Genomic DNA, 21,940 nt, shown 5'->3' with positions numbered 1-21,940 from the left:
TTTAAGTGTCTGATTAGCATACAGCCCCACTGTTAAAATCTACTAACTTTCTCAAGATCAGCAGCATGGTGGATATAATGATAATGAAGCGTTCATCTTCAGGCCTGTTTCTGAGCATTATTCATATATCACAAATACCACATCTAATCCACCCCTCGTAGATTTTAAACAGTAAGCAGATAGCAGCACAAAACAGTGTTGGATATTTTATGTTTCCATCAACTTTTGTCATTGAAATTAGTGAATGGAATAAAACATCCCAACATGTTTCAACATGGTATGCCTTACCTTTTTCAGGAACCTTACACCATAGGAAAATATGTAAAGGTAAAATGTAAACTTCCACCTGCAGAGGAAGAAAATATACAACAATCATAAGGAAGCAGTTACTTGTTGCAATTAATATTATAGACTTACATAATCAATAACAGTAACATTAGAAGAACATGAGACTGTTAGGAAGGTCAAGATCCGTTACAGTACACATTATTTTAAATTCATTTTACAGGACATGAGCATCACTGACTGGGCAGCATTAATTGCCCATCCCTAACTCCCCTTCAGTTCAGAAGGCATTTGAAAGTCAACTACATTGCTATGCTGGAGTCACACACAGACCAGACCAGGTAAGGTGACAAATTTCCTTCCTGAAAAACCATTAGTGAAGCAGACGAATGGTTTTATGAAAATCAACAATGATTTCATGGTCATCATTAGGCTTTTAATTACAGATTTTTATTTAATTCAAATTTCACTATCTGCCATAGCAGGATTTGAACCTGGGTTCCCAGGTCTTGTTCTGGATTAATAGTCAAGTGACAATACCACTGTGCCACTGTGTTCCCAATCTGAAAAAAACTCTGATATTCAGATGGAAACAGGCATAAGTTTGTGTAAATATCTGTCTTGAGTAACAAGTTTACTTAGTTGTTGAGCAATAATGAGCAGGGCCCTTAGTCCTTCTAATGGTCCATCACTGGTCTAAGTTCTGGGTGCACGTACATTGAATTGACACAGGAATTTCCCTGCATTCACTTAACAAATTTGCTACTTCTTAGTTTGACGCACAGATGATGTACTCACAGCAGCTTCAACCTGTCTAAAAATATGGTAATATAAACATCAAAATATGAAGTACACTACAATGAATTTTAAATTCTTGTTAGCTATTTCCATAACAGTCCTTGTCTTGTGATACAGTGACATAAAGCTTAATCTGGCACTGCGATGTTGGCAGCTGTCAGTGGCAGGACACAGGGAGCTAAATTAAACTTCATACTGCCTGCTCATTTTAATGATTTCATTGCTCAGCCAACGCAAAGCACACTGTTGATTGGCTGGACATGTCAGCAGAGGGCCAGTACCATAAGTGGCTTGCATCACTCAAAACTAGAATGCACTGCTTAAAATTAGCCTGCACCTCTGCGAGTCAAAGAGTATCGTGGATAGCATGTATAGAGAGGTGGTAACACCATAGGTTCAGACTTCACAGGCAGGAAGGAAATGGGTGACCATCAGATAGAGCAAGCGAGCTAGGCAGGCAGTGCAGAAATCTCCTGTGGCCATTCCCCTGCAAAACAGATATACGGCTTTGGATACTGTTGGGGGGAATGAACTCTAGGGATCTAGGGAAAACAGCAGCAGCCAAACTCGTTGCACCATAGCTATTTCTGCTGCAGAGCAAATACCGATAGAAGGTGAGAGGGTAAAATCCAATACCAGTGTCTTGTGCTTAAACAAAGGGATGAGGGAGGCATTGGCTAAGGTAGACTGGCAGCAAAAACTTTATGTTGTGACAACTGAGGAACAGTCGAGGACTTTCAAAATGATTTCTCACGGTGCTTAGCAAAAGTATATGCCAGTGATAAGGAAGCTCTGTAGAAAAAGAGATATGATGTGGAGATGCCGGCGTTGGACTGGGGTAGAAGAGATATGGATTATGAGAGTAAACTAGCTCAGAATATAAAATCGGATAGCAAAAGTTTCTACAAATATATAAAACGAAAAAGAGCGGCTAAAGAAAACATTGGTCCTTTGGAGGATGAGAAGGGGGATGTAATAACTGAAAATGAGAAAAGGGTTGAGGCATTGAACAGGTATTTTGTGTCGATTTTCAAATGGAAGACACAAATAACATGCCAAACACTGATGACAGGAAGGCTATGGCAGATGAGAACGTAGAAACTATCATTATGATGAATGAAGTAGGGTTGGGCAAGTTAATGGGGCCAAAGGTAGACAAGTCTCCTAGTCCTGATGGAATACATTCCAGGATACTAAAAGGGATGATGGGGGAAATAGCAAATGCACTAGTGATAATTTACCAAAATTTGCTTGCCTCTGGGGTGGTTCTCGCAGATTGGAAAACAGCAAATGTGATGCCACTGTTTAAAAAGAGGTAGACAAAAGCCAGATAACTATAGGCCGGTTAGCTTAACTTCTGGAGTAGGGAAAATGCTTGAAACTATCATCAAGCAAGAAACAGCGAGACATCTGGATATAAACTGTCCCATTCGTAAGATGCAGCATGGATTCATGAAGGGCAGGTCACGTTTGACTAACTTGGTGGAATTCTTTGAGAACATTACATGCACAGGGGACAATGGGGAACTTGTGGTATGGTGTATCTGGATTTCCAGAAGGCATGTGACAAGGTGCTGCACCAAAGACTGCTACATAAGATAAAGATGCTCAGTGTTATGAGTAAAGTATTAGCATGGATAGAGGATTAGTTAACTAACAGAAAGCAAAGAGTGGAGGTAAATGTTCGGGCGGGATGGGGTCGGTCTGAACCGTGCTGGGACCAGAGTGCTGGCGAATCGAGTAAAGAGGACTGTAGACAGGGCTTTAAACTAATTGGGGGGGGGGGTGCGAGGGTAGGTGACGTTACGAGGTCTAAAGTTAAGGATAGGGTACAGGTAAGGGAAGAGGCCGAGGATGTCCCAATAATAGAGGGAGTAGGGGGCGTGAGTATGGTTGGTGGCGTTCCGGCAAATAAGGTCCAGGTGAAGGCTGGGATGAAGGCACTTTATCTGAATGCACGAAGCATTAGGAATAAAGTGGATGAGCTGGTGGCGCAGATCAACACAAATGGATACGATCTGGTGGCCATTACAGAGACGTGGCTGCAAGGTGACAGGGACTGGGAGCTGAATGTACAGGGCTATCAAGTGTTTAGGAAGGATAGGCAGGAGGGAAAAGGGGGTGGCGTAGCTCTGCTGATTAAGGATAGCATCAAGGTGGTAGCAAGGGATGATATTGGAGCCAAGGAGCAGAACGTGGAATCGTTGTGGGTGGAGATCAGGAACAGCAAAGGGAGGAAGACGCTGGTGGGTGTCGTCTATAGGCCCCCGAATAATGATCTGGAGGTGGGGCGAGCTGTTAACGCGCAAATAAGTGCGGCGTGCAGGAATGGGACGGCCGTAGTTATGGGGGATTTCAATTTGCATATTGATTGGTCGACCCATGTTGGACGCGGTGGGCTCAAGGAGGAGTTCTTGGAATGCTGCCGGGATAGTTTCCTGGAACAGTGTGTGTTGGAGCCGACGAGGGAGCGAGCTATCTTGGATCTGGTGCTATGTAATGAGGCGGGTAGAATTAGGGACCTTGCAGTGAAGGATCCTCTTGGGGAGAGTGATCATTGTATGGTGGAGTTTCTGGTGCAGATGGAGGAGGAGAAAGTGGGTTCCCGGACACGCGTACTTTGTTTGAATAAAGGGGAGTACGGTAGGATGAGAGAAGAATTGGCGAATGTTGACTGGGGGAGCGCGTTGGAGGGAGGGTCTGCTGAGGAGCAGTGGAGGATCTTTAAGGAGATCTTTCTTGGTGCTCAGTGGAAATTTATTCCGATGGTCAAAAAGGACCGTAGGAGGAGAGGTAATAAGCCGTGGATAACGAAGGAGGTGAAGGAAAGTGTTAAATTAAAAGCAGAGGAATTTAGAGTAGCTAAGAGTAGTGGGCGAGAAGAGGATTGGGAGAGGTTTAAATGTCAACAAAGATTGACAAAGAAGTTGATAAAGAAGGGTAGGAGAAATTATGAAGCTGGGCTAGCGCTTAATATAAAAAAGGATAGCAAGAGTTTTTATAAATATATAAAAAGGAAGAGGCTGGCTAGGGTGAACGTTGGTCCTTTAGAGGATGAGAAAGGGGACCTAGTGGTAGGGGATGGGGATATGGCTAAGGTATTGAATAACTTTTTTGTTTCTGTTTTCACGGAGGAGGACGTGAATAATTTGCCGGGTGTTAGCGATGGAAAGGTGGTAGGACTGGAGGGTCTTAATGACATTACTGTTACTAGAGAGGCGGTGCTCGACAGACTGGAGGGGCTGATTGTGGACAAGTCCCCAGGACCGGATGGAATGCATCCGAAGGTTCTGAAAGAAATGGCGGAGGTGATAGTGGATGCCTTGGTGGTTATTTTCCAGACGTCGCTGGATTCCGGGGAAGTGCCAGAAGATTGGAAAACGGCTAATGTAACGCCGTTGTTTAAGAAGGGTGCCAGGCAAAAGGCAGGGAATTATAGGCCGGTTAGTTTAACGTCTGTGGTAGGTAAAATGTTAGAATCCGTCATTAAGGAGGAAATTGCGAGGCATCTTGAAGAGAATTGCTTGATAGAGCAGACGCAGCACGGTTTCATTAAAGGGAAGTCGTATCTGACAAATTTACTGGAGTTCTATGAGGACGTGTCTAGGGCAGTGGATAGAGGAGAGCCGGTGGATGTGGTCTTTCTGGATTTTCAGAAGGCGTTTGACAAAGTACCTCACAAGAGGTTACTGCAGAAGGTCGAGGGACATGGAGTTGGGGGTAGGGTGTTAGCGTGGATAGAGGATTGGTTGTCAAATAGGAGGCAGAGAGTGGGGGTCAACGGGTGCTATTCGGATTGGCGGATAGTGACTAGTGGAGTGCTCCAGGGGTCAGTGCTGGGGCCTCAGCTTTTTACCATTTATATAGATGATCTGGAGGAGGGAACCGAGTGTAGGGTGTCGAAATTTGCTGATGACACCAAGATTGGGGGAACGGCAAATTGTGCGGAGGGTGTGGAGAGTCTGCAGAAGGATCTAGATAGGCTGGGCGAATGGGCCAGGAAATGGCAAATGGAATTTAATGTTGGCAAGTGTGAGGTGGTCCACTTTGGTAGGAATAATGGTAGGAAGGACTATTACTTACGTGGCGAAAAACTGTAGCAGGCGACGGTGCAGAGGGACCTCGGGGTCCTTGTGCATGAGTCGCAAAAACCCAGCTTGCAGGTGCAGCAGGTAGTCAGGAAGGCAAATGGGATGCTGGCCTTCATAGCGAGGGGAATTGAATATAAAAGTAGGGAGGTCTTGCTGCAGCTGTATAGGGCATTGGTGAGGCCGCAGCTGGAGTACTGTGTGCAGTTTTGGGCGCCGCACCTGCGCAAAGATATTTTGGCCTTGGAGGGAGTGCAGAGGAGGTTTACTAGGCTGATACCGGAGTTGAGGGGGTTGAGCTATGAGGAGAGGCTGAATAAACTAGGCTTGTACTTGTTAGAGTTTAGAAGAATGAGGGGAGATCTCATTGAGATGTATAAGATGATGAATGGGATGGATAGGATAGAGGTGGAGAGACTCTTCCTGCTCAAAAAAGACAGTAGGACTAGGGGGCACAGCCTCAAGATAAAGGGGGGGGCGTTTTAGAACGGAGTTGAGGAGGAACTTCTTCACTCAAAGGGTGGTGAATCTCTGGAATTCTCTGCCTGTTGAAGTGGTGGAGGCTGCCTCGCTAAATATTTTTAAGACGCGGGTTGATGGGTTTTTGATAAGACAGGGGATTAAGGGTTATGGGGAGAGGGCGGGAAAGTGGAACTGAGCCACGACAGATCAGCCATGATCTTATTGAATGGCGGGGCAGGCTCGAAGGGCTAGATGGTCTACTCCTGCTCCTATTTCTTAAGTTCTTATGTTAAATGGGTGTTTTTCTGTTCGGCAATCATGACTAGTGGTGTGCCTCAGGGATCAGTGTTGGGATCGCAATTGTTTACGATTTACATAGATGATTTGGAGTTGGGGACAGGTGTAATGTGTCAAATTTGCAGATGACACTCAGATGAGTGGCAGGGCAAAGTGTGCAGAGGGTGCTGAAAGTTTGCAAAGGGATACAGATAATCTTAGTGAGGGGGTGAGGGTCTGGCAGATAGAGTATGATGTTGGTAAATGTGAGGTCATCCATTTTGGTAGGAATAACAGCAAAATGGACTATTATTTAAATGGTAAAAAATTGCAGCATGCTGCTGTGCAGAGGGAACTGGGTGTCCTTGTACAAAAAGCACAAGGAGTTGGTTTGCAGGTGCAGCAGGTAATTAAGAGGTCAAATGGAATTTTGCCCTTCATTGGTGGAGGGATGGAGTTTAAAAACAGTGAGGTTATGTTGCTGCTGTACAAGATGCTGGTGAGGCCACACCTGGAGTACTGTGCACAGTTTTGGTCTCCTTACTTGAGAAAGGATACACATGTGCTGAAGGGTGTACTGAGGAGATTCACTAGGTTGATTTCGGAGTTGAGAGGGTTGACTTATGAGGAAAGACTGAGTAGACAGGGGCTATACTCATTGAAATTCAGAAGAATGAGAGAAGATCTTGTAGAAACATACAAGATTATGAAGTGAATATGTAAGATAGAAGCAAGGAAGTTGTTTCCACTGACGGGTGAAAGTATAATTAGAGGGCAATGCCTCAAAATAAAGGGGAAGCAGATTTAGGGCTGAGTTGAGGAGGAACTTCTTCACATGAAGGGATGTGAATCTGTGGAATTCCCTGCCCGATGAAGCAGTTGAGACTACCTCATTGAATGTTTTTAAGGAAAGGATAGATAAATTTTTTAACAGTAAAGGAATTAAAGGTTGTGGTGAGCGGGTGGATAAGTGAGGCTGAGTCCACAAAAAGATCAGCCATGATCTTACTGAATGGCTGTGGGGTCAGATGACCTACTCCTGCTCCTAATTCTTATGTTCTTAAAGAGGAAGTGCTTAATGGCTGGAGCAGGTGCTGGCAGTCACACAAGTAGTGACACCGGCATGGGAAATATTGAAGAAGGACACACGTGAGAAAGAGCAGGCTCTAAGGATTTTTAACACTGCAGTGAAGGTCTCAGTGAATCAGATGGAAAGGAAGGGTGGTGTACTGTATCATAGTAGTTGAGGAAGGCATCCAGACACACATTGAGAAGGCAGTGAAAGCAGACTACCATGGAGATCACTGCACAGCGTCAAGCCCCAAGTACATCAATCGACGATGCAAGAACCTCAATGACCTCATAGGGTCAGCCAAGGTCAGCAGTGATCCTACTATTCACATCAGTAGTCTCAGCCACTACTAAATTCACCACACAAAGGGCCATGGGCCAGTGGGTGAGCTTTGAAAATCACAATCTTGGAGGTTATATCAGCCTCTCAATGCCTCCACGACAGTTGTGAATTTTCAATAGGCTGGAAATGGGGAGGGAGAAAGTGATCACCTCCAATTAATAGCCCCTTAAGTTTGTTACCAGGCCTGTCCAGAAGAGAATTACATTTTAAAAACTTTTCCTTGTGATATTGCACAACCTAGTCCACATCAGTGCACTGGCTGTCAGGTTCAAAATGGTGTCCAAATCTACTTCTTTGGGGTTGGTTTTGAGAAGACTCTGTGGAATCAACTAGCACTGACATGAGGGTTGCCCGTTAGTTTGTGGTGCAAGGTCGCTGCCTGCCTCATCTGACCTCCTGGTGTTCCAAGGGGATGTGTGCTCAAATTGGCGAGATAGCAGCAGCCTCCAACATGGCTGTAGTCCACCTTTGCTGCTGGCACCAGGGTGTTCCTGTCTCTTTGAGGTGCTCAGTGCACAACTTGGCCATGGGTCAACTGGGCCATTTGAATTTGAAGAGACTTGGGTCTTGAGACTGAGACCCCAAATTCATCTGCTTGTGAGGTTCCCAATTCCATAATGAAGATGTGACCCCACAATGTTTGGCACAATTCAAACCACCCCACCACCCACCAAAGTGTGTACATGTGCCTTAGATGACATTTTGGAGCCCTAAAGGTACTTAAGGCACGTAGCTCCCAAATAACAGACACATATGATGCCAATTTCTCGCTTATTGAAAATCTACAGTTAAATTAAGACGACAGCATATTCTGAATGTAGGGCAACATTCATGAATTGCTGTTTTGTCACAAATCAGGAATGCTTCTAGGCTCGTAGAGTTAGTTTCTGTCTCGCTACGCACTCCTTTTTTATGCAGTAAAAGTTTCTGTGCCACATATAGATCCAAACTAAACAAAATGGAGGTGATGTACATCAACTAAATTCAAGTGGAACCACCTACATATTTTGTGGAGTAAGGAAAATAATTCAAAGTCATGTCGGGGGTCAAAGGGGGAAGTGATGATTTGCCTCTTTGGTTTAAGTTCTGGTATGGCTGACTTTCAGAAACTATTCCGTACGTGCCTTAAACATAACCCATTTTCCTGCTGAATATTACAGACTTTCATGTAAAAATGTAGAATTAATTCCAACTTGCAATTCCCTCAGTTGAATAAGTTATATTTTAAACCCTTATTTGTGCCTTTGTAATTTCCAGATTTGACTATTCCATGCCCTTCTAACAGACCTTCCACTAACATCCTCCATAAACATTAGCTCTTCCAACACTCTTCTCTCTGATTCCAAAACACGCGTGGCCCTGAACTATGACGTGCTGATGTGCAAGGTATTACAAATTCTGAAGTACAATGCTTAACTTTACCCAAGGAAGTACAATTTTGCCATTATATAATGTATTATTCCAAAATGAAAAGCAGATTGAAGCTGATGCTTGGTCTCCCTTGGACAACACAATGTGGTTTTCCCTTCCTTGTTATAATCATTTCTAACAAGTACTGCTTGCAATTAAATGTCAAGCTACTTAACTTTTTCAAAGCAGACAATTAAGACAAGTGTCATTATTTCACAGCGGTAGCTAAATGCTTGTTTCTCCACTTATGACCTATTTTGCAATCAAATCACACTCTTCTCAGAAGCACAAGTCTAAATATGCTTGCAAGTAACATGTCTAGCAATAGAATTGTGTACTGAGATACTTTGAGATTCAATTATATTATGGAAATAGAATAGGTGCTGCCATTATTAACAAAAGGATGGTCTTGTTGACACATTGGGAGTGTCCAGGTTCAAGTCCCACACCAGGACTTAATGGCTAAGGAAGGCGCGTTGATGACCTAACCAAATGTGTTGAATATCAACTTCCAATACACGCCAACGACAGGTAGTAGGAGCTGGAGAGACTCTCAGTCAGCATGTACTGGAAAGAAAATTGGAGCCTCTGCCATCATTATTCATAGTTCTGGTCTGCAACATGCATCCAAAAGCACATGTCGCCACAGCAACACTGGCTCTTGAGAGCTTGTTGGCGTGACAGCCAGTGTGGGATCAGAACAGTCTCAGATCTCCATTCTGGAGAAGTGGATTTGAGACTTGGCTCCTTATCCTACCAATGGTGGAGATTGTGATGCTGTGGGTCAGAGCTGCCTTTGCGCAGGGAACTTCAGAAAAAGATATTAACATAGCCTGAAAGTACATATCACAAGAGTGCCCTTTATATATTTATGGACCATTATGCTTGTAACGAAAGCTAATTATAGCTACAGCATCCTATCTGCAGGGACGAAATTAAGTAACAACGAAAACAGACTCAAAGGCTGGAATCGTATCACCGTTGACGCTGGTGGGATTTTTTCAGTGAACGGAAATAGAATCCATAGAATCCCTATAGTGCAGAAGGAGGCCATTCGGCCCATCGAATCTGCACCGACTGCAATCCCACCCAGGCCCTATTCACATAAACTGTCATACTTACCCTGTTAATCCCCCGACACTAGAGTTAATTTATCATGGTCAATCAACCTAACCCACACATCTCTGGCAGGAAACCAGAGCATCAAGAGAAAACCCACGCAGACACAGGGACTGTGTGTGCAAACTGCACACAGACAGTGACCTGAACCCGGGTTCCTGGTGCTGTGAGACAGCAGTGCTAAACGCTGTGTGGCCCCTGATTTGGCTGGCTGCAAAATTCTCTGACCTCACTGCCACAGAAGCATGGCATGAACAACAGGTCCGATCGCGTCCACAGAGTAAAATGTTGGGGGATTTTCTCCCAGCCTGCTGCGCCAGACACTCCCAGCCTGTTGTGCCAAGAGACATTCGCGGGCTTTCTGTGGACATTATGGCCTCCGTGCGGTTCCCCAGACAGTGATTTCCAGTGCAATCAGCTCCACGCTGGAAATAAGCACAGAACTGATCACAATATGGAAATTAGGATTTCCACGTCATTAGTGGGCCCGGGACTGAAATTTCTGTGCCTGCTAGCATCTCCTCCCCCCACCCCACATTCACACCCTGACCCTCCCCCAGCCCCCTCTGCTGGGAGTGTTTCACTCCAGTGGGGTTTACAGCTGCTCCCTATAACAGGGAACACGTGGCTGACCCTGTTGGAGGGAATACAGGACATAAGGCCTCCCCAGGAGTCAGGGTAAGTGGGGGTGCCCACTGAGCAGTGCCACCCTAGCACACTGGCACTACTCAAGGTGCACCTTGGCAAATTCCACTGGGGCCAGAGGGGACAGGGCCGTTGGGGGTTGGGGCCTGTTGGAGAGGGGGGTGATTGGTGGGGGTGGGGAGACCCAGGTCGGTGCTACCGGGAAGGCTGGAGGTGGACTGGGAGATTGGATCTGGCCAGGGACAGGGGTTGGGGGGAGTGAACATCAGGGTTTGTCCGGGGAAGTCCGGGAGGTCGGTGACCCAATAGTTGGGGAGGGTCAGAAGGCAAGTGATGTGTGGCTGTGGGGCTGGCCAGTGATATGGAGGCCAGCAATGCGGGCCACTGCACATGCATAGATCTCCACTCTGACAGATAGGCACATGCACAGTGGCCCACTCAACGCTATGCTGATGGCCTCTGGGTGGGAATAAGCCCTGCCCCTAGATTTCCAGAGCGAAGCACAGTGAGGCATACTGCAATGCTCAGAATGACGGAGATTCATTCTGGAAATCATGGTAAAAATTTCGCAGGATTTACTTCCATTTTCCCGCTGGGAACTCAGAATTTTTTTCGGAGACTCCCAGCCATTATTTCTCCTTTAACTCAGCAGCAGTGACTTAAAACAACTGAACCTGCAATTGAATCAAAATGGTTAAGTTGGAGTGCAATTAAATATGTAAGGAACAAACTGGAACTATGTAATAATACAGAACATTACAAAAAGAAGGACCAAGGAAATAATAAAGTCAAGAAAAATCTAATGAAAATAGAGGCACAAAAGGAAAGAAATAAAGTCAAATTACTGATTCACAATTAAGATAGATGAAGTGCTTTAAGTATTGGGCAGCTTAAACATTGTGATGGAGAATTTAATTGGGGGAGGGAGGGAATTGACAAATTGCATTATCAATTCTTGATAAGTTTGGAGATTTTTGTAAGTCAGAGATCAACAGTGTGCAAAAAACAGTCTAAATGATTCTAAAAGTGCAGTTGTAACAAAGTACCAGGGGAAACAATGTAGATTCAAAGGAAGGCAAGCAAGATTTCAAAATGAGTTAACTGACATTTTGAAATGATCTCTAGGTTGGTTAGGAGTTCCTTCAGTATTGGGAAATGCTAGACTGAACTCTCATTTTAAAATGGTGAAAAACCTCAAAGTTAACTGTGCTAACCCACTGCACCTGCGACTGCTTTCAGCCTAGTATCAACTGTCAGATTTCCATTCCACATATTCAGCTCTTACAGTTGTGCACACAGCACAACTAAATTCATTCTATAAGTAGGCAGGATGCAACCTGAGGGTATAAAAATGCAACACGAGAGAAAAGAGAAACATCAACTGACAGTGGGAAAGTGGAGTGATGACAGGAGAATGCTCTAGTCTGAATTGTGTTAGACTGGCGATAGGATGTGACTGCACTCTTGTGATATCATCACAACCTTTGCAAGGTATGAATGACCCACCTTATACTATTGGCCTGGCAAGTACACAGGCCAGAATCTTATCCCCATTCACAGCAGCAGGATTATTCCTTCCCACTGCAGTAAACGGAGATTTGGCTGGCCACCAAATTCTTTGACTTCGCTGTAGCAGGAGTGTGACGTGAATGGCAGGTAAGGTCACGCCCTCCGTGTTCATCACAAACCAGCACTAACTAGCTTTTTAAAATTCATATGGTTACATTCCTTCATGAAATAAAAGGAACACCAATCAAGAACATGGTGTCAATGTACTCTACCATAAAAAATTTAAAGATATAGTGACAGAAGGAAGAGCATTTTAACAAAGAGGCTTACTCAGGTAATTACAACTGTGGGTGCAAAGTATCTCCAGTATATTATTAGTTCAATAATATTTACTGATTTAAATAGCTTAAATGTGACAGTAATAGTTCTTTTCCACTGGGTTGCAGTAATGACCTACTTTGGAATAAAGAGGCAAATTTGATGCATTGCTTTAAGGAGTTCCAAGTTTGAACCAATATGAATTATTCAAATATCTAGCCATTGGACACAACTTATTATTAAATTGAAACAATATAGTTTGCCATCTTTCCCTCCAAAAAGCACAATACTTCCAGCATAGTGCATTTTGCAAAAGGTAATTAATAACATTTATTGAATTGATTTTCTGAATAAAATTTGAACTGTCAAGGGAAGATAGGTTCCGATTCTGGTGCAGGGGGAGGTTAAAGCCCTGAAATCAGGTTGGAAACCTGACATGATCTCAATCATTTCCAGGTGTAATCAGGGCAGGTCTGGAGATGAACAGGAAAACCCTGTGCAGCTGCTCAGTAGATAAGTCAATGGGAATAGGCAATCAATTATCAATGTAACCCAATCTTCTGGCTTTAACAACCAATGTACTGGTTTCCTGAGTTATATGGAGCTGGGCTTTCTAGACAAGGAAAATGGATAGTGGGGATTTTGCTGTTCAATGAAACTGGCAGGCTGGAAAGTCTTTAAAAAGGAAAATTGGATAGCCATTGGCCTCTTTCTGTGTGCTCACAACAGAGAGTTTGACCTCACCACTTCAAAGGTGATTTCCAACTTTTCAATAGTCAGTTCTGGACTCTCCTCAGCTTGATTTGCATTTCTGTGCTGTCAGCCTTCACGGCAGCATGGGGACAGCTATACCATGGACTTCTGGTGATGAACAAGGGGAGCAGTAGCACGACTACTAACAGCAGCAGGACCCACACCAGTTGATGCAAGGCCAGCAGCAACAACCAGCAGAGCTGCCTTCACCGCACCTACACAAACAAGTGGGCACACAGTTCCAGCTTGAAGATGGCAGAGGACATACAGAAGAAAGCCAGATGGGCATGCATGGCCAGTGGCCTTTAAGAACACCACAGTCCTGAATTTCTTCACTGCTGGCTCCTTCCAGGAATCCCCCTCTTGAGCCTCTCGTTACCTCTCATTATTCTAAACTCCAGGGAACATATTTACTTAGCCTCTCACCCCAAGAACCAATTTAGTAAACCTTCGCTGCACTACCTCCCACGCAGGTACATCTGTTCAAACTCATGGATGAATGGCTTCTGCTCTCAAATCTTTATACATCAAGATCACATCACGGGTCTTAGGACTAATGGCAAGCTGGCCACATTGCACAAAGGCACTTCTCCAAACATCCCCCTTTTCATAATAAAAAAAATAGCCTGCAATAAATGATCAACTGTAGTTGCAAGTCAGGTACATTCTTGGTCTATAATAAAAATCTTCAGGCATATGCAGCAAACAGGTTTTTCTCGTCTAATTCATTTTCATCTATCTCTAACATGCATTGCATACATAATCCTTAAAATATTCATTCTTCTAATAGCATGAGTGTTGCCATTCTTCTGGTGACTGCTCATTCCTGGGGTGATGTTGCCTCTCCAGGGAATGTTGTTTGCCATGGCGTGTGTTAGAATCATAGAATAAGATCCCTACAGTGCAAAAAGAGGCCATTTCAACCACAATTCCATCCTGGTCCTATCCCTGTAATCCCACATATTTACCCAACTAATCCCCCTGACACTAAGGGACAATTTACCATGGCCAATCAACCTAAAATGCACCTCTATGGACTGCGGAAGGAAACTGAGCACCCAGAGGAAATCCACGCAGACACGGGGAGAATGTGCAAACTCTAGACAGTGGCCCAACACCAGAAATGAACATGGCGCTGTGAGGCAGTGCTAACCACTGTGTCACTGGGCCACCCTTGCTTGCTACCATAGTAATTGTTGCTGCTGATCCACTGTAGTTGACCTCTGGAACTGATGGTTGCTCATTATTTTGGGTGATTGGTGAACTCGCATCTTCCTCATCTGCTGTTTGCTGTGAAGGAGCAGATTCTGCAGCCGTTTGTGAATGTCTGCGATTACGACAATATATCTAGTCGTTTGTTTTCACTACCTTCAATCAAGATGACACATTCTCTACACAGGCCCCAAGTTATCAAGGGGAGAGAGTTGAATATTTGCACTCTGAACAGTTCTCCAACTCTCAGCTTTGGCAGCTTTATCAAGATGAAATTTGGCTTTCTGTCTTTTCACTTTGATTTTGTCACACACCTCTGTTACTACCTCTGGTTTCAATAGCTTTTTTAGCGATCGGAAGAGTAGATCAGGCATGCTGTAACATTACTCACTGAAATGAACTTCTTTTCGTGCCCTCGTTGGTGTGTATCTTCACTCTAGAAATGTATTGTACACATCTGCATTGGATCTACTTGATTTTTTGATGGGCCCTTTGGCAATTTTCACCAGTGCCACAGCTTTCCATTTGACTGAGCAGTGAGGAGATGACGTGCTGCTGAATTTCTGATCATTTACAAAGTGCCTGAATTCTTCACTCGTGAACTGAGGGCCATTGTTTACACTTAATGAAATTCGGTAACAACAGCAGTGTGTTTTCAGGCATTCTGCAATCTCGTAGTGGTTGTTGATGTCAGCTTGTCTCAGTCAGTAAGTCATGAGTAGCTCTTCAGCATGCTTAGCTTGATGCTCACTACCAACAATGCACTGTCTAATATGGTCTTTGATCTTATTGCTCACATTTAGTCAGTAGATCACTTCCCTCGCCTCCCTCAGACTAGATTTGATCCCTTGATAGGTTGCATAGAAACGCTTCAGCATCTCTTTCCTCATCTCCTTAGGGATGATGATTCTAGCTCCTCTGTGCAAGATGGGCAATTGACTGCCCAATCACTTCATCCCTACATGCACAATATTTGCACAGAGGTGTGTCTTTAATGGATTCCAGCCATCCTTCCATCACTACTTCCTGCTGTACTTGGGAGAGTCGCATGTCACTGTGTGATTTGCTTAATCTGAGCATGATGCATGTCTGTCAGATTCAATGGGCCTGATTTTCCCATTGTGTGCGTGTCCGTTTTTGGGTGTGAAAACTTGGTAAAGTCAGGCATGAGGCAAGTAGTACGATCCGCGCCTGCCTCCACACCGATTCCCCTTTTACCAAGGCTCGAAAATGGCCGCATTCAGGCCGCATGCCTAAAACGGGCACGATGGCCATTTAAATGCATTTGTATGTATTTAAATTGATTTAACGGACTGCACGCCCAACTTTACTGGCACTTCCCCTTTTAACACCACGTTCATCCATCCAGAATCGGCACGAAGCAGACAAGCTTCATATAATTCCAATTCGGGCGCTCCAGTTAGTGAAGAAGTAAGTGCCTAGCGTCCGACAGCTCTCTGCTTGAGATTGGTGGGGGGTAGAGGGAGGAAGTGGGTCCGCTGCCACTCCGCTTGAGATCATGGGGTGGGGGGGTGGCCTGCTGCCACTCTGTCCGAGATCAGTGGAGGGGAAGGGGGGTATACTGCTACTCTGCCTAAGATCAGTGGAGGGGAAGGGTGCATCACTCTGCCTGAGATTGGTGGGAGGGGTGGGGCCACAATCGGCCTGAGTCGCGGGGGTTGGGGGATAAGGGGATCAGTAATGTTGTGGGTGTGGGGCAATGTCACTGGGAGAGGCATTACTCGGGCTGGGTGGGATGTGGCAGGGGAACCCCACTCTTATCATTTTCTTCTTTGCATGTGCAGTTGGAGGCACCGATCGGAGCTGCAGGATTTCAGGTGCATTAAGTCCCGCCCACAGGCTTATGCAGCATGTTTCGGAATTGCTGTTATTATTGCAGGCAGAGTGCGTATGAGGGTGCCTGAGAATGTGTCTAAAAGTCAGATCTGATACACTCCCAGTTTCAAGTCCGCCCAGCACTTAGAATCAAAATGGTAAAATAGGGCCCAATGTCTCTGCTGGGTTTATGATTTCCAGAGCACATTGTCTTGTTGCTTCTTATTGAATCTGGAAAATTTCACACTCTGTACTAGCATCAAAGAAAGTGCCACTCTTGACAGCATGTCAACGATGTACATCTGCTTCCCCAGCTTGTATTTCATGTTCAAATGATATATCTGCAAACAAGATAATATCTTTTGCGAACACTTTGGAGCAGATAGAAATGGTTGAGAAAGATGCTTTGAACTGGCTTGTTTCCAGACTCAAATCAGTTTGTCTCTACCAGCCAGGTACTGACTATAATGCTCACAAACAATAGCCACTTTCTCAATCTGTGCATTGTTTGGTTAGTGGTATGCAACTCGTTGTCCTTGCTGCATGAAGGTTGCTCTAAGTCCAGAGTCACTGGCGTCACACTGCAAGGTGTCTTCATCATTAACATGCCAGTTCTTCCACGCTAGAGTTGTCATTACTAATTGTTTGATGCCAGTGAAAGCTGCACCTTGTTCTGTGTCGCTATTTCTTTGAACATCCTTTGCAGTAAGATGGTGTAATCATTCACTGACAAATTGGGCAAGAACTTTGCTAGGCAGTTCACAAATTGTTGCACTGCCTTCACATCTATTGGTTGCTGTATCTCTGCTGCAGCTCATACCTTATCAATGTTAGAGCAAACTCCTTTCATTATCAATGCATAAACCACATACTTGGCTTCAGTCTTCTTCAGCTGCAGTTTTCTGTTATTCGGTTTCAGGTTTATCAGATCAGTTGTCTCTAACAGTGTCACTAGATTCTGATCATGGACAGCAATGACTTCTTTCATCGTACCTCTACATATATAGACAAGCAGATCATCCTCGATCACTTCCACTCCTGGAAGATCATTGACTATCTCATGCTGTTTGCTTTGATACTCTTTTGAAACAGTAAAAATGCCATACGGCATTCACAAACCTCTGTACTTCCCAAGTGGCATGTAGAACATAGTCAGAAAATAGCTATTTTCACCCAGCTTCACCTGCTATTACCCATCCTTGGCGTCTAGGGTGGTAAAAACCTTTGTTTTGGCAAATTGCTGCAAAAAGTCTTCAAGGTTGACATAGGGTAGTGGACTTAGATGAAGTCCTTTGGATCTGTACACAGTCTCAGCGTTGCAGCTGTTTTCACTGCCACCATGCTGCTAATACAGTCTGTAGGATTTGTCACTTTATTGATCATTCCATCTTTTCAAGCTCCTCTATCTTGCCTTTCAGGTGGGACTTGAGGGCATCTCCTCGGAAGATGTCGAGTTGATCACACATGCTTATCTACTTCAAACTGATATTCGCTAGGAAGGCATCCTAGGGATATGTTCAGTAGTCAAAGGCTTTGGCCGGGATTTTCCAGCCTCGATACCAATAAGGCATCATTGCGGGCGAGGTGGGAACATTTGGAGAGCTGTTAAAAGTCAGTGCTAGAAAATCCCACCTTCTGTGAAACACTGCAAACCTCTTCTGGTACATGGATGGTCACCAGTTCAAGCTTTTGATTTGTTGCAGCTGAGTCGAGTAGATTTTACTGACTGTCTATTATGTGGATCTGCAATTCTTCTTTCATCTCATTACAGTGAGCACCCATAGAAACACCAAAACTAGAAACAGGAGTAGGCCCTTCGAGCCTGCTGCACTATTCATTATGATCATGGCTGATCATCAAATTCAATATTCTGAACCTACCCCCCTTCCCCGTTCCTCCATATCCTTGATCCCTTTAACCCCAAGGGTTACATCTAATTTCTTCTTGAAATCAGTCAACATTTTGCCTCAACTACTTTCTGTGGTAGTGAATTCCATACATTCACCACTCTCTGGGTGAAGAAATTTCTCCTCACATCAGTTTAAAATGTTTACCCTCTCATCCTCAAACTATAACCCCTAGCTCTGGATTCCCCCATCATTGCAAATTTTCCTTCTGAATCTACCCTGTCTAACCCTGTTACAATTTTATAATTTTCTATGAAATTCCCTCTCACTCTTCTAAGCTCCGGTGAATATGATCATTAGCGACTTAGTCTCTCCTTAGGACAGAAACCTGCAATCCTAGGAATCAGCCTGGTAAACCTTCGTTGTACTTCCACTACAGCAAGGACATCCTCAGATAAGGACACTTGGGTTAGTTTGCCCTCTTAGGCTGAGAATTGTTCCATACTATAATCTGGCTTCATTTAGTTCATGATGTATTTAGTTAAATAGATAGCTAGGCAAATCTGGTTTCTAGCTGAGTTGACTCAACCAAGAGAACCAAGCAGGTAGTGCAGGAGGCCTCTTGAGTCAATCTCGCTCCATTTTGGATGCTGGTGAGGATGATGGTTCCATGGAGGGGTCCAGCAACAGCCAAGTCTGTGACGCCATGAGTGGCTCCGCTGCAGAAAAGGGCCGGAATTTTATCACCCTGCCTGCCACAGGAATCGGACAGGGTGAGAGGTGGACAATGGAAAGGTTCGTTGACTTTGGGTGGGATGTTATGGTTTTGGGGTGAATGAAGCCATAAAATCCCACCCAAGGGAGAAAGAAGAGTGTAAGAGCAATAATGATAGGGGGTTCATGAGACAGGGGAATAGACAGACATTTCCCCAGCCTTAGACATGACTTCAGGATGGTATGTTGCCTTCCTGTTGCCAGGATGAAGGCTGTCACAGATCAGCTGCAGAACATTCTTCTGCAGAGAATGACCAGCCAGATATTGTGGTCCATTTTGGTAACTATGACAAAGCAGGATGAGGGATAAGATCCTGAAAGCTGATTTTAGGGATTACGAAATTTTAAAATGACCTCAAAAGCAGTAATCTCAGGATTATTCTGTATGCCACATGTTAGTGAGCAAAGGAGTAGGAGGACAAGTAAACATGAGGTTGGGAATTAGCGTAGGAGGGAAAGCATCAGATTTATGAGTCAATGAGATCGGTTGTGGGCAAGTGGGACCTGTACAAAATGGACAGGTTGCACCTTCACAGGACTCGGACTAACATCCTCACAGGGAGATTTGCTAGTCTTGTGGGAAGAGTTTCAACTCTTTCGGCAGAGGGATGGGAACCTGAGACGAAGCTCAGGTTAGAGGAAAGCCAAACTGATAACAGGAAGTAAAGTAGTAAGTGAAATTAGATGGCAGATGAAGTGAAGGCAGGCCAGGATCAGAAGGCAGAATAATGTCAAAAAACAAAGTTGAACGACAAAGTTATCTGAATGCATGCAGCATTCACAGTAGACAGATGATTTGAAGATATGGTAAATGGGTATGATTTAATTGCCAATGCAGAAATGTGGTTGCGGGCTGTCCAAGACTGAGAACTGAATATTCAAGGATAATCGTCATTTAGGAAGGATAGACAAAAAGGAAAAGGAGGTGGTGTTGTGCTATAATAGGGGTTGTGATCAGTACATTAATGAAAGAGCAACTTAGATTGAAGGATTAAGATGTAGAATCAGTTTGGGTGGAGTTAAGAAACAGCAAAGAACAGCATAGTGGTGGGAGTTGTTTACAGGCCACAAAACTCTAGGGATAAAGTTCAGTACAGTAGAAATCAGGAAACTGGAGCTGCATGTGAGATTGGAAATACAGTAATAATGGGTGAGTTCAATTAACATATAGACTGGCTAAACCTAATTTGCAATAAATTGTGGAGGATGAATTCCTGGAGTGTGTCCAAGATGGGTTGAAGAACCAACAAGGGATTGGGTTAAATAAAAGCAAATTATTGCAGATGATGGTATCTGAAACAAAAATAGAAAGTACTAGAAAATCTCAGCAGGACTAGGACTAGCATCCTGACCTACTGAGATTTTCCAGAATTTTCTGTTTTTGTGTTAGAGATTATATTATTTTAGGTTTAGTACTAAGTAATAAGCAAAGACTAATTAATAACCTTGATGGAAAGGAGTCTTTAGAAAATAATAACCATAATATGATAGAATTTTATATGAAGTTTAAAAGTGCATGGTTCATTTTGAAAATAGGGTCTTAAATCCAAACCAAGGAAACTATGAAGCTATGAGAGGCAGGTTGGCTTAGTTGGGTTGGGAAAATAGATTAAAAGATTTGGTGGTAGACAGGCAACATCAGCTCAGCTGGTTGGATAGTTGGTTTGTGATGTAGAGCAAAGCCAACAGTGTGGGTTCAATTCCCGTACTGGCTGAGGTTATTCATTAAGGCCCCACCTTCTCAACCATGCCCCATGCCTGAGGTGTGGTGATCCTCAGGTCAAATCACCACCAGTCAGCTCTCGCCCTGAATGGGTCATCTGGTGATTTTACCTTTTTACTCATAGAAATATTACATGGTCTGCACCATTTCCCTAAGACACAAAAGTCCAGCAGGGTCAATTAAATAACTGTGGCAAACAGCACCACCTTGATAGGCTTACTTTTCTTCTTTTCAGCAAAACCCTTGTAAGCAAAGTGCTTCAGCTTCTTGCAGTTAGAGCACTGATTTCCTCATGCTGGACATGCTTCCTTTTTCTTTTGTGTGGAGTCCTCCGCAATATTTACATCCAGTACTACGGCCATGATCTTTCTTCTGGCTCTTCTGCAAATAGTTATCCCTTTTCTCCTTTGCCTTGTGCTTGGAAGGCCTGAATTTGCCCTCAGCAGAGTGCAAAGCCTCACCAGTTCTGCTATGAATACTCTGTAGCTGATGATTGACCTCTTCAGAGCTTCTGCACATGTCAATAGCTTTTCTGAGAGCAAGTTTCTCTTCACTCAGCAGACATGCTCTCACAGTAGAATCTCTCATTCTAAAGGCAATCCTAATTCTAATTAGTCCATGCTTCAGTTGCTCAAACTCACAAGATTTAGCTAGATGCCTCAATGCAGTCACATAGTGACCAATGTCCTCCTCCACTTTCTGAGCTCTGACATTGAACATGTAGCATTCATAAGCAACATTAGTAGAGGACTCAAAGTAGGTCCTTATGACCTCAAAAATTTCACAAGCTGGGCTTTTATGTTCCTCCATGTGTATAGCGTGCAATGAAGCTGAGAGCATTTTATCCCCAGCATAAATAACAATATTGTTCTTCTTACTTGTTCAAGTTTCTTGTTTAACTCTCCGGCAATTTCATACTTCTACAATTGGGATGGGAACAATTTCCACTTTACCTTCGATCCTGTCTTCATTTCCACTGGATCAGGTACTGGAATATGCAACACCTTACAGACTCACCCAGTGACCAATGTCCTGTAAAAAGTTGCAGACTGAAGTTTTAATTATTCTCTACTGTTTCTGACAGCTGCTGGCTCTCTTACAGCTATCAAAATCCACTGAATTTCATTGCATACTCATGACACCATGTTCCACACGCCAAATGAAATGACTTCAGTTCTCAAGCCTTTATAGATGAAAGCTGACATTGGAGTTCACACTCTGCACTGTAGTCATTCTATGATTCTACATGACTGCGCCAAACCTATGGCCACATTGCACAAAGGCACTTCTCCAAACAATGTCTTCTCTTAAAAATGAAGACCAAAACTGCAGAAAATGCTCCAGGTATGGGTCTTATGAAATACTGTTTAATTATAGAAATACTTCCTTGTTCTTTTACTCCAATCTCTTTGCAATAAAGGCCAACATGCCACTTACTTTCCTAATCACTTCCTGTAACTGCATGCTAATT

General features: G+C 44.0%; 1 protein-coding gene across 3 annotated transcripts in view; it reads right to left on the bottom strand.

The window, feature by feature from the left end:
• Window positions 1–21,940, bottom strand: part of cers6 (ceramide synthase 6) — a 259,805-nt gene that overhangs the window by 122,293 nt on the left and 115,572 nt on the right. For all 3 annotated transcript variants that reach the window (XM_080199211.1, XM_080199209.1, XM_080199210.1), the window contains exon 4: window positions 289–346. In XM_080199211.1, the coding sequence (XP_080055337.1) occupies window positions 289–346 (58 nt within the window). The remainder of the gene's footprint in view (window positions 1–288; window positions 347–21,940) is intronic.

Source organism: Carcharhinus amblyrhynchos, chromosome 11 (assembly GCF_965287045.1).
Source record: "Carcharhinus amblyrhynchos chromosome 11, sCarAmb.v2.hapA, whole genome shotgun sequence".
NCBI lineage: Eukaryota > Metazoa > Chordata > Chondrichthyes > Carcharhiniformes > Carcharhinidae > Carcharhinus > Carcharhinus amblyrhynchos.
This window is presented reverse-complemented; position numbering and strand designations above follow the sequence as displayed.